Below are 13,509 nucleotides of genomic sequence, written 5' to 3' on the forward strand. Positions count from 1 at the left end.
AAAGCTGTAGAGGTCTGATCAGAACCCCCCCCCCCCCGCCAGCATCCCCCACCTTTGGAGACCCATGGGTCCCACACACGCCTGGCACAAGGTGGGGCGCACTTCGGCCAGCACACTGCGTGAAACCAGACAATCACAAGCCCCCCAGTGAACCCACACAGGCAAACGATAACAGCCAGAAACACCCTGTCACCCCTGGGCCAAGGCGTCTCACAAAGCCATGGCTCTGTACGGCCGGAGCAGTCAAAGGGAACCTGCCCAGGGCCTTCAAAAGACGAGCCTGAGAGCTTAAATGCATAAACTTTGGTAGACACTAATGATCATGGACTGCACTATCCACACACACACACACCCCTGCTGTCTTTCACACACACACACACACACACAAACACACACGCTGCCTTTCACACACACACACACACACACACACACCCCTGCTGTCTTTCACACACACACACACACAAACACACACGCTGCCTTTCACACACACACACACACACACCCCTGCTGTCTTTCACACACACACACACACACACACACACACAAACACACACGCTGCCTTTCACACACACACACACACACACCCCTGCTGTCTTTCACACACACACATACACAAACACACACGCTGCCTTTCACACACACACACACACACAGAGCCTTTCCCTCCCTCCTTCCTTTCCCCCCATCACTGGAGGGGGGTTAACCGGCCACTTCTCCAGCAATGGTCCCTTGAGAGACATTTTCACCCCTTACACTAAGCAAGCGGCTCCGCCCGGTGACACAGTGCCCGTGTCCCAGCCCTGCGGGAGAGCTCTGGGGAGCGCCCAAGCTTGCGTCTCTCACTGGCAGAAGACGGTCCAACAAAAGATTCCCCCTCCTCCCCCACTCTGTCCGCCCCCGAGGAGCGAGGGCGTTCCGTGCCCAGGCAGCGCCAGCCTGGCAGGACCGGTGATGCAGTCACTCGCCAGTGACACAATTAGATGCCTGCTTTGCCCAGACGGTGCTTCCTGCGCACGGGCCCAGGCGAAGAGGAAGGCCAGGGGAAGGAAGTGGCATTAGCAGGCTGGTGGAGAGCTCAACCCTGGGCACAACAGGGTATCCCCAGGGGCTGCAGTCCACGCGTGAGTGAGCGTCACTCCGGCCCACATCAGAGGGTTTGTTCTCCATTCACACTGGAGGTAATATGCGCCTTTTAAACAGGGAGGGTAATTAAACGGGCTTCTCTGTCCTTTGGCATCTTCAAACCAGCACGGGGCAGTTCTCAAAAAGTGACACTCCCTTCTGTCGGGCGGGATGCAGGAATCCTGGGTACAGTTTGTTGGCCTGAGCGATGCAGGTGGTGGGACTAGGTGACCATAATGGCCCCAGTTGGCCTTAAGGGCTGTGAATCTCTCTGATGCCACCAGGAGCCTGTCGTTGGGTTCCTGAGAGGAAACTGCACTTTAAAAAAAACCCCCACGGTGCCGGGGGAATTGCTCCTGTTCCGCAAAGCTCCAAGGAATCAAACCCAATCCAACGGGCTGAGGGGCAGAGCACCGGGCAGGGACTGGGGCATAGCAGCCAGCACCCCTGCAAGCCCAGGAGATAGACCTTTTTCCTTCAGTAGGAAACCAGCCTGCAAGGCCTCAGCACCTGCCACCACTTGGCGGGGGGCAACAAGATGGAGTAGCCCCCTTCTGCAGATGCACAAGCTCAGGAGACGTCTGGAGATGACGCATTTCACAGAGGTGGGACTGACTGGCTAACAACCCTCTCCACGATCACTCGGCCTTCTGGCAACACTAGGGACCAGGTTCTTTCAGTGTCTAAGCACCACTTGGGACCTGACCTGCAAGGTTAGAGCAGCCTTGGGGTTGCCAGGGCTGAGCAGAGGCTAAGGCGCATTGCTTTGACTTTGGCAGGGTTTCAAACGGCAGCCTACGTACAGCCTGGGAGGTGACCCAATTGTTCCCCATCCACAGCCCCAGTTTGGTAATGGATTCATCATGCTCGAGCGGAGGCGAAAAGACAACGAAAACCAGCCCAGGTGGAAATGACAGCCCTGTGCTGTCTTAAGGGCCCCAGACAGCTCTTAACACCCAGCTGACATGCTGAATAAAAAGCCCAGGCACCTTGGGTCGGTTCCAAGCCCATCTTTATTAGCAGCATTCTCCCCTGGCTCTCTGTTTGAGCGCAAACGACAAAGCTCCAGGAGCCCAGAGACACAGAAACATTCAACACCCGCAGGAACAAATCCCAAGGGAGCCACCTGCCCCGCTGTGCTCCACCACACAGTGCCTGGCCCGGATTCTCTAGTCCGTTCAGTTCCCCCTGCGGGGCGGACGCTGCTGTCACTGACCTGGATAATCCTCATTAGAAGAGCATATCACTGTCTACACACACACACACGATGCCCCTGGCTCGCCCTGCCCAGCCTGCAGCTTACCTCGCGTGACCGCGGCAGGGTTGGCAGAGCACAGCGGGTCGTGGGCCTCCCACTTGTGGCTCAGTGGCGTGCTCAGGTCAGGGGAGGTAAAGGCAGGAGCTGGAAAATCAGTGTCCAGACAGCACCACAGGGCCTCCATCAGAAAAACTAGAGTCCATGTGGGGAGTGGCCAAAGCATCCTGGGGCATAACCAGGCCAGAGCTGTGGCCCTGCGGAGCCACTAGGGGCCATCGAAGCAAGTCACTTGCCTCATGTGCGTGGGGAGAAGGAAGCTGTAGGGAGGCTCCAGCCTTGATCTTGCTTCCAATGAGGTCGAGGACAAAACTCCGCTTAGCTGCCCTGGTGGAGAATCAGGCCATGTGTGACTCACCCCAGGCCCCACCTTAAATGCTATGGGAGGGGGGGCCGGGGGCAGGTCCTGCTGCCTTGGTGCCCCTGGCCTCTGTTTGCCAGAAGCTGGAAATGGGTGACAGGCAATGGGTCACTTGATGATTCCCTGGTCTGGTCACTCCCTCTGGGGCACCTGGCACTGGCCGCTGTTGGAAAACAGGACACTGGGCTAGATGGACCTTTGGTCTGACCTAGTAGGGCCATTCTTATGTTCTTATGTTATCTGCTGGCACCGAGGTGTGACGAAGTGGGACTGTTCTTAATGTTTCCTCTGAATAGTGTGGGGGTGCCTCAGTTTCCCCTATGCAGTTCTTAAGTATCTAGGTGGTGGGGTAAGGGTGTATGATCATTGCAGAGCCCTAGAGGGCAGGTGTGTTCAGGGGTCTGGACACAGAGAATGGCCGACACCCTGTTTCCTGGCAACTGATGGCCTGGGCCCTTCCCCCCTGCAAGGTGAGAGCTAAAGGGTTGGAGAACAAAGGAATCAGGTGCCCTCCTGGCCCGGGAAAGGAACAAAGCCCAGGGGAGGAGGGGCTGGAGGGAGCTTCAGTTTGGGGCTGGCTGGAGACATGGAGTGAAGGGCAGACGGGGTTGTCTGGCTCACTGCCCCCCAAAATGGACCCAGCTGAGGGATCTGGTTCTCTGCACCTGCAAGCTCTGTTTTAGACCATGTTCCTGTCATCTAATAAACCTCTGTTTTACTGGCTGGCTGAGAGTCCCGTCTGACTGCGGAGTTGGGGGGCAGGACCCTCTGGCTTCCCCAGGAGCCCCGCCTGAGCGGACTCACTGAGGGAAGCGCACGGAGGGGCAGAGGATACTGAATGCTCCGAGGTCAGACCCAGGAAGGTGGAAGCCGGGTGAGCTGTGTGCCCTGAAGACAGTCTGCTCACAGGAAGGCGGCTGCCCCAGAGTCCTGACTGGCTTCATGGGGAGCAGTTCCAGAGCATCGCCCAGGGACTCCGTGACACGAGGGCCCCAAGGCAGCATATCGGACCGGATTTGGGGAGGCCGTGCAGCCCCCTGGACTGGGCAGTACGCTGCGTGAGCTTCCCAAGACCGAGCCATGCTCTCACTCAGCATCAAAGCTCCCGCGTCGTACAGACTCCAGCTCCCCAAAGAAGAAATGTACCAACATAAATGGAACAAGCTGAGCTGGGGTGGAGCGTTCGCTGCGTAAACAGCAGTACGTCCCCCTCCCTCGCTGGGTCTTGCTAACAGTACAGGGAGGGAGGCAGGGCTGCTAACAGCTACTAAGCCCTTGTAATAAAATCGGTCTCATCCAGTCTACTGTGCTTCCTACTTCAGAGAACACTGCCCCGGGCCAGTTCCCAGGGGAGTTTGCACGGGGAAAGGGAATGCTACCACCTAAGCACTGCTTTGTCGTTTTGCTGCACCTGGGAACCAGGAGCTGGTGCAAACGGAGTGGCCACCAAGAGCTTTAGCTCAGAACAGGTGGAAGACGATGCGGGGGCAGGGAGGGGGTGCATCTGGCCCCTGGAGATTTCACTGATCTGCAGAAAAATGCAGGTTTCTCCCCGCATGGCAAAGCAGCCAGGCTAGGAACAGCACCGGCCACCGCTTCGGGCAGGATTCACTGGGGAGCTGCCCAAATCGCTGTTGCCTGCGGTAGTTAGCCTGCTGGCCATGGTCCTAGCCTGGGTCCCTGCTACCTCTAGGAGAATCCTTTGCTGGTGACATGCGCTGGACCCCCGCCCCCATCACTGCACTGAGCCAGGGCTGGGGGACACCTGCTAAGCAGGGCAGTGCTGACCACCCCGTGAACCCACGGCCTTCCTCGGTGGTTACCCCTTGGGCGATGGCCACCCAGCCATTCCCCCAGCTCCGAGGCGGCTCAGCGACCCCTAGCTCTTGGCAGCGCGGGGAGAGCAGCACAGAAACCTTCTAGGCCCAATGTCCAGAGCACACCAGCCAGCAGCCCAAGGAGAGCCCTGTTCTCTGGCTGAGGGGCAGCTGGGCAGTTACAGCAAGTGCAGAGGGAGGTCGTTTCCTTCCCTTTCCACATGCAGGCAGATCGTCGACAAGAGCAGCAGCCGAGGCCTACGGGGCGAGGTAGGAAATCGCCTCCTGATCCTGCCTCTCTCTGCTCTTTCCTCGGCCCCCGGCAGCAGCAACCTGCCAACTGGCTGGCTACAGAGCAGGCTCCTGTTCACAAAGGATTCCTGTGAAAAGGGCACTGAGAAATCCCAACGCGTGGATCAGGGCAGGGAGTGATGGGAAAGGCCTATGAGGTCAGCTGGGCCCGTCCTGCCAGGGGCCGAGTGCACGTTTCTTCCTGCCGTACATCCCCCACCTGCCTTTGGGAGACAGTTCATCTTGGAGGGACCTATCCAGCAAGGCGCTTACATGGGTGCCCATTGCTGGGGTATCTGAGCTCCTGGCAGCCCAGGAACAAGCCACCCGGCCTTCCTCACCCTGCCGCAAAATGACACAGTTGCCCCTGTGACTCCACAATTCAACCCCGCGGCCTGGGCTGAGACGCTGGGGGTGTGGGACCCATGGGAGGAGAGGGGTTCGGTTCAGCACTGCCTTTGATCCCCTGGGCACCCCCCCTCCCCCGAGTTTAAATGATCAACATGAAGGCTTGGTCATGGTGGCCTGAGATGTCCAAGGACCTCCTGCCAGCAGACGCCCTCCCTGGGAGCTGCATGGCCTCTGGATGGGAAGCCAGGCCCTGCTGCCCGGACACAGTATCCCAGCAAGGAGTCACCCAGCTGCTCAAAAAATACAAAACGCTTTGAAGCCTTTTTATTCTGGAGGAGCTGGGTGGCTTTTCCTCTCCCCCCACCCCCAACTCCCCTCCCCGCTCCCGCTCCCCCCAGAGCCTTAAAGCGAAACCACACACTCTGTGCCTGAGTATTCGGGCAGGTTGAGCTCAAATTTCTTCTGCACGTCGTAGGGCAGGAAGCGGCCAGCGAGGAAGTGGTGCCTGCCCAGGAAGCGGGTTGCGCACTGCTTGGGCGCGGTCAAGGAGACGAGGATGTCAGGGCTGATTCCCTCGCTGTTTCCCGTCTCGACATCCCACCCTGCCGTGGCAAAGGAGAGAAAGGAAAGGTCAGAGGCAAGCTGGAGCAAGGTGTGTCTGAACAGCATTGACAGGGAGGGAGGAGTTAGGTGGGGAAAGGGGATTCTCATTCCTACGTCTGCCTTTCCCCCCGTGTCACTAACAGGAGTGTCCAGAGCTCACGCACCTGCCCAGCGCCGCGGGGCCAATCCTCGTGGGACGTTGCACTCCATCTCCTTTATAAAAATATGCTTATAAGTGTGAATATGATGTAACTGGAATATGCTTTATGCAAAAGTTCTCTTGTAAAGTATCGTTACAAAGCCTATGATCTACTGAGTGTGTTCCTCCTATTTGTGTGAATGTATCAGTCTTGTGTCTGAAACTAGGAATATGAAGTATAACTCTGAGGTCCTATTGTGGGTTAGAATCTCGTTGGCTCCCACTGACTAGGACAATTGGCTGTAAATGGTTTCTTTACCTGCAAGCCTTTCTGCATAGGTGCGGCCGGCCATGGAAGAATGGAGGGGGTCTCAGAGGACATGTGAACATGTCACCTGACACTCGAATCCCTCTTAAACCTGGGGCTTTTCCAGTTACAAGGAGGGGTGGGAACCCAGCGAGACAAAAGATTCCCTCCTTGTGCACCTGCTGAGCAGGTTTTGGTTAAAGTCTGCAGCATTGGGGACGGGGACCAGACCTGGGTCTGGGTTGCAGCAGGCTGGCGTGTCTGGCTCAGCAAGGCAGGAGTCTGGAGTCCCAAGCTGGCAGGGAAAACGGGCTCAGAGGTAAATTCAGCACGTCAGGTGACAGTCCCAAGGGGGGTTCTGTGACCAAACCCATCACACCTCGGCTGGGTGAAGAGCCCCTTTGTGCCCCTCAGGAGCAGTCGGGGACACTGTGCTCTGGCTACTCTCTCCTGCCTGACATGCAGACACTTCTAGTGTGGAACTCAGCAGCTGCGTGCCCTGCACACAGCAATGCTGTGGGAGAGGAAGCAAAGAAGGAAGTCGGATCCAGTTCTTGCCTCTCAGGGAATTTAGAGAGAGGCGGAATGCCTCTTCCTAGGCTGGAATTCAGCTAGGGTCAGTGAGCTGCGATGCCCAGTTAACCTCGCCCAGGGCTATACAAATAAATAATCGGTGCAGAGTGCCAAGCAGCAGGATGGCGGATTTACATCCCACCCGATAGATTAATGAACTGAGTGGGTCCTCTGCCCACACCAGCTGGTCTTGCACCCACAACCCCCCGGACTGAGTGGAAGAGACAGCGGAGCTCTGCAGCGCGTACCAACGGAGGGAGGCTTGTGCCCTCCGCTCCACAGCAGCAGCCAGCCTAGGGGACGCGGGGCCGGGCAGAGCTGGAACAGCTTCTCCCTCACAGGCCCTGGCATTGGGTGAGAATTTGCACATTTACATCTCAAGGGCTCCTGTTTGTTCTTCCCCTGGCTGGGCTGCGCGGGGCTTTTTGCTGCAGTCTGATGGCAATACCAGGCCCGGCCACCAGACACGACTGTGTGTTGAAATTACATCATGTCTCGCTTCGGGGAGCGTAGTATTTATTGCAAATGCCTTGAACGCAACGCGAGGCAGCTCCCTTTCAGCTGCTCTGCCAGAGCTGCTGGCAAGCAAAGGACGCCCAGGGATAGGGGAAGCTGGCACGCAGGAGACAGGGTTCAAACGCTCCCCAGGGTCAGAGCCCCGAGGAGAAGCTAGGTCACTTTTGTAGGGAGGAGAAGGGACTGTTTTCGTGCCACGCATCAGCACAGCATCCAGCTGCTTGTCTGGATCCCTGTCACGCGCCACCTCCTCCTTCATTTCACACAGGTGGGGAAAGCGCCCACCCATTGACACTCCAGCTCATCCCTGGGCAAGGCGCCAGCTCCAACCTCTGACAACACCCCCCGTCCCGATCAGCTGCACCCCCAAAAGACACTGCAGATTGGCTTTGTAACGTGAATGGATCCCTCCGTGGCTGGATCCCACCGTGGACTCACTTCTCACTAGCCCACATTGCACTCCCCGGGCCACCTGCTCAGCCACTCCTACAAACCCCATCGAACATCTCTCATTAGCCCAGCAGAGACCAAGCGGTGCTTTCTGCCGGCTTTGCTCCCGATAATCTGCTTCTCTCCTCAGCGCTCCAGGTCACGGGCTCCCCACTGCACTGCTGCGTGGGAGGGCCCCAGCGCGGTCCCAGTTAAAGGGGAGGTCCTGGAATGGAAAAGGCTGAGAACCACTGCCCTAGTTCACCAGAATTCAAGGCCCTTTGCAAACATGTACGAATTTAGCCTCATGAGCCCCATTCCATGTTCCCTGGTCTACACAGGAAACTGAGGCACTAACCCACTAAACCTCACTTCTCTCCCAGACCTCAGAACAGAACCCAGGAGTCCTGACTCCCAGCCTCCCCTAGCTATCCCACTAAACCTCACTTCCCTCGCAGACCTGAGAACAGAACCTAGGAGGCCTGACTCCCAGCCTCCCCTAGCTATCCCACTAAACCTCACTTCCCTCCCAGACCTGAGAACAGAACCCAGGAGTCCTGACTCCCAGCCTCCCCTAGCTATCCCACTAAACCTCACTTCCCTCCCAGACCTGAGAACAGAACCCAGGAGGCCTGGCTCCCAGCCTCCCCTAGCTATCCCACTAAACCTCACTTCTCTCCCAGACATGAGAACAGAACCCAGGAGGCCTGACTCCCAGCCTCCCCTAGCTATCCCACTAAACCTCACTTCCCTCCCAGACCTGAGAACAGAACCCAGGAGTCCTGACTCCCAGCCTCCCCTAGCTATCCCACTAAACCTCACTTCCCTCCCAGACCTGAGAACAGAACCCAGGAGTTCTATCCGTCCTCTGCTCTTATGCACACGATGACATGACTGATCTGACCTGGGGTTTGCTCTTCTTGAAGCTGCTCTTAGCACGTAACCAGTAACCCCAGGGGTCCCTGGCTGCAGAGGTGTCAAGAGAGAAGCGGGAGGTGGAGGGGTCCTTACCGGAGTGGCTAGTGATCAGCCCTTCCTGAGGAAATAGTATTGTTAGACTGGCTGTGCCCAGCATTTTGCAACCCAGGACAAAGGCCCTGCCCCACGCCAGAGGACAAGACGACCATCCCTGGATGGGTCAGGGCTGCCTGGTGGAGCGGATCCTGCTGGCTATTCCAAGGGCAGGAAAGGACAAGCAGGAAGGGGATGGGACCATAGAGAGGGGGTTGGGAGGAGCAGAAGGGGAGTGGGAAGTAAGATCATGTGGCTGGTGGGGGTGAGACCCTGCAGCCACATGGACCTGATGTGGCGAAAGGCGGGTAACCAGGGCTGAGGACTCTCGGGTGCACGGTGGGGAGAGCAAGTGCCAATAGGAGAGGGTAAGGTGAGATGCGGGGGTCCCCCCCGGGGAGGCTCTGGGATCCCTACCTGAGGGCACATCCAGGCTGATGATGGGGATCCGGATCTGTTTCAGGGTGCCTAAGATGCTGGCGTACGGCTCCTTCACCTCCCCCGGCTCAGCGTCGGCTCCCAGGATGGCGTCGATCACCACGTTGTAGGCATCATTGATCAGCTGGACCTGGAGGGGGCGGGACCCAGTCAGAAACCCCCCATCTGCCAGCCCGAGCCTCACAGCACCCGGCAGGAAGGCCTCATCCAGCCCATAAGCCCTCTGTGGACTCCCGCGCACACAGGCCAAGGTGACCGAGTGCACCCGGTCCAGTGCACTGGGCTGCTGACTCACGGTCCTGGCCGCCCTCCCCCATGTTCTCCCTGTACAGACCCTCCTGCTGGGGCACAGCCCCAGCCCCTCTGCCTGCCGAGCTCTCCGTGGCCACTTTCCCTCTCCCTGTCACTCCTACAGAGACGGAACAGATGTTAGCCTGCTGGCTCCAAGAGAGCTGCAAGGCCCCTAACATCTGACAGTACCATTCAATGAGAAAGAGAAGCATCTCACAGAGCCTTCTCCCCTCAGCGAAGTGTCCCCCTACAACATGCCCTGGATGCAGATAAAAGGACCAGCTGCCTTCCAGATTAGCTGGGAACTTTTGCCCAGCCCAGCACTGAAGATCAACCTCTACAAACAGTCCAGCCAGCTCAGAGCAATGGAGAGAGAACAGCTGTGGGCAGTTTATGTCTATTGCAGGGGGCTCAGGAAGTCGCTCGACAGAGAAGTAAGCACATGAGGCTTGTATCAAGCATCGTTCGGTGTTAGGGTGCGCGCTCTAGCCGCAGGCCAGGTGGGGTGTCGGTAGGTGGTGGCTGCAGCTACTGGGTTCGGTTAGAAGCTGTAACCATGAGCCATTGCCCCCGGTTGGTGTGACAGCAGTGGACTGGGTGTCATCCAACGGGCATGATGAAAGACCATCAAGCTCCAGCTGTCTAACTGCACGTAGCAACATGGCTTCTGCAGTTTAGGCCAGGAAGTGAAGACTAATCCCATGCAGGGGGCTACAGGGAAGCAAGCTGGAAATTGCCACACCTGGAGTCTGGGCAGCACACTCCGGCTCTTACAAAAATTCCCAGAGGATCTTTAATGATCACAAATGGCCGGGGCCCACAACAGAAGAGGAACATTCCCCGCGGGACGTCTCCAAAGACGAAGTCAGAGCAAGAGAGAGCGCTCGGACTTCTGAATACAGCAAGAAAGCCCAGCTTGATTCATCTGTGTCATTTTTGATCGTTGTTCTCCCGTGGAGGTTTCTCTTTAAGGCCTGACCAAAGGCATTGGAGTGACAGGTGGCTTCCCGGAATGAAGAAATCACAAGATTAAAGTTAGCAGGCCTGGTCTCCCGGAGGGTTAGTGAAAGCTGCTAACACCTAGGACGTCAGAGTGAAAACCTGGTGCGCTGGCCAGAAGCAAGGGCTTAAAAAATGATTTTTACAGGGTTTTTTGTTTTTTTTTTTGTCCTGATGCTGAACTTCTATGGCACAGCTTAAAAAATACACTGCCCCCAAAAGGAGCCAGGTTGTAACAGGTTTTAAATTGAACATATTTGATCTTATTGTTGCTGTAACTAGAAACTTCTCCTACTGTGCATTTCCAGAGCCTGCGGCAGAATCTGGGACCAAAACCCCAAAGGGTTTTAAAGCAACTGTGCTCTTGCCCATACAGTGGAATGGAGCCACACAGGACAGTAATTTGAGGTCACATTCCTCCAACCGAGTCCAATGTTTAAAAAATAAAATATCTGGCAGTGTTTGTTTGGGACGGTAGGAAATAAGACTCAGTAATTCCTTTTCCAGCAGTGGGCGGATCACACTCGCCGTTTGGCGTTTTTGGAACCCTGATGCTCGGATCAGATGCCTGAACAAAAGGCCATAACCGTCTCCGCACGGACTACACCTCAAATCTAGTCTGCACTCTGCTTTTCCCCATAATCTCAGCCTTTGGGTTCCCCTCACACCAGTATTAGACCCCGGGTGGTTTAACCTAGGAGCCCCTGTGCCTTCCTTCTTACCCGTATTGAGAGAACTGCATGTAATTAGGATTATTAATTATTTGTGTTACTATAGCACTAGGAGACCCGGGCATGGCCCACAACCCCATTGTGCTAGGCACTGTACAAACACAGAGAGAAAAGACAGTCCCTGCCCGGAGGAGAGTTAGAGCTGAGAGGCTCTGCTCGGACGCATGTGATTGGCACGGCCAAAAAACCCTTCCAAATCCCCCTCACTCCACCCACGCTCTGGGCTGGAGTCAGAGCCCAGGCTGCAGCAAGGCAGCCCACACCACTAGGGGGCGCTCTTTAAAAAGAGCTGGAAACCTGATGTTCTTTAAGCCCTTGGACACACCTGCCTCCCTGCAGCACCACCCTGCGCAGCCGCCAGAAAAGCCCCGCGGGGGCTGATCAGGGAAACCCCCTGGGCCGGCTCCCTTGGGAAAGGAGAGCTCGGCCCGGCGCAGTTGAAATGATCTGAAGTCGCTTCCTTTAGGCACAGCGGCAGCTTGGTGAATCCTGCACCGAGGATGCCCCCACTGGCCATTTGAAAGTCTCCCAAGGTCCCCAGTGCCTATAAAGCCCCCATTTGTGTCAGGCTGCAGAAACCTGCTCCCGACACCCAGCACTACCTCAAGCCAGACTTTGCTGCGGGGTGACGGCTCTAAACCCTGGAAGAACTTTGGCTGTTAAGTTTGGGTTTCTGGTGGGGCGCTCGTGCCTCCCACGTGGCTGGAGAGTGCGTGGGCTGGATCTGAATGGGGGACGGCTCGGCCGGTGGGGTGGGCAGAGTAAAGGGGAGGGGGACCGCGTGTACGCACACACGCACACACACCCGCGCTCCGTGCCACCAGGGCGTCGCTCACCTCCGTCGGCAGGTACGAGAGGAAGGGGATGTCCATCTTTTCACACTGGGTGGTGAAATCCCGATACAGGGAATTCAGGGACCGCTTGGGGTAAAAGATGGTCGGCTCGTATTCCTGAGGGAGGAGAGAACACTTTAACCTGCACCCAAAAGGCCTCTTCCCACCCCAGCCCCTTCCTTCCTCTGCCCCACCTTGACTGGCAGCTGCAGGCAATCCAGCACCTTTGGACCTCTGCTCCCCCTCCCCCAGCATCTGAAAGGGCCACGGGCAGAAAGGGAATCTCCTGGGGCCCAGGATCAGAGAGGCAGCTGTGGTAGTCTGTATTCACAGAAACAACCGGGAGTCCGATGGCACCTTAAAGATGAACAAATTTATTTGGGCATAAGTTTTCCTGGGTAAAAAAACCCCACTTCCTCCCGGGGCCCAGTCCAGCGCTCCCGGCTTCACTAGAAAGACTCGCCCTGAGCCCAGTGGGTGCTGGCTCGGGAACCGCCATGGCACTAAGCCAACGGCTGCAGGGGGGTTATTCAGCTGGAAGGCCCACTCGGAATGACTGGCCCAGCAGATGGCTACCAGAGGGGTGGGAAGGGTGGTCTTGTGGCTGTGGAGAAAGGACTCAGGCTGACTCCTGGGTTCCCCTGGAAGATGCAATTCCCTGAGCAACTTCGGGCAAGTCGCTTTGCCTCTCGGTGCCCCATCACCGCACTAGACGAGCAGGGAGAATCCTGCGCCCCGCAGGGGAGTTGGGTTTTACTCACTCTTTGCAGAGCACTCAAAGCGGGGGCACGGGGCAGTGCTTTTCTCACCAGACCAGCTCCTGACCGTGCCCAGTGCTGGTCCTGGGCTTTTCTCTGGGGCGTGGAAATGGGCCTCTGGGTCGAGTTTGCAGCAGGCAAGTGGATGAGCTTTGTATTGAAAGCAGGAGCTGGGTCTAACCCGCTGGCAGACCCCCAGGGGCTTGTCTAGGAGGGCTCCTGGGGGCTTCCCACAGCCCCTCAGGGATCAGGGGGAGGAATGGCAGGATGACGCTCGTGGTTACAGGACCCAGCTGGTTCCTCCCTGGGAGCCTGGCGTGATTCTAGCCTGAGTTAGCCAGGATTAATGGAGCAGGAGGTGCTCTCGCCCCTGATTGCTGGGATACAGGGAGCGCTGAAGAGAGGCAGGCAGATGGCGTTAGCAGGCGTCCAGGGAGATGCTGCATTTGCTCCCATTCGGTGTTTGCCGCTGGGCCTGCCTGGCTTTGCACCACGCTGGGACCTCTCCGACTGACAGCACTTACAAGAGACTGCAGCATGACACGGGACAGATCCCCCCTGCCCTTCCCGGGGTGTGAGAGAGCCGGGAAAGACAAGCCACCCCCGAGTTTACCGGGAGGGCGA

General features: G+C 57.2%; 1 protein-coding gene across 2 annotated transcripts in view; it reads right to left on the minus strand.

Moving 5' to 3' along the window:
• Window positions 1-2,117: 2,117 nt before the first annotated feature.
• Window positions 2,118-13,509, minus strand: part of YJEFN3 (YjeF N-terminal domain containing 3) — a 47,779-nt gene continuing 36,387 nt past the window's right edge. For both annotated transcript variants that reach the window (XM_043535861.1, XM_037885725.2), the window contains exons 5-7: window positions 12,131-12,244; window positions 9,253-9,403; window positions 2,118-5,859 (exon numbers count right to left, since the gene is read on the minus strand). In XM_043535861.1, coding sequence (XP_043391796.1) covers window positions 5,660-5,859; window positions 9,253-9,403; window positions 12,131-12,244 — 465 coding nt within the window. In that variant the 3' untranslated portion in view covers window positions 2,118-5,659. The remainder of the gene's footprint in view (window positions 5,860-9,252; window positions 9,404-12,130; window positions 12,245-13,509) is intronic.

The sequence above is a fragment of the Chelonia mydas genome, chromosome 25, assembly GCF_015237465.2.
Source record: "Chelonia mydas isolate rCheMyd1 chromosome 25, rCheMyd1.pri.v2, whole genome shotgun sequence".
In the NCBI taxonomy this organism is placed as follows: domain Eukaryota; kingdom Metazoa; phylum Chordata; order Testudines; family Cheloniidae; genus Chelonia; species Chelonia mydas.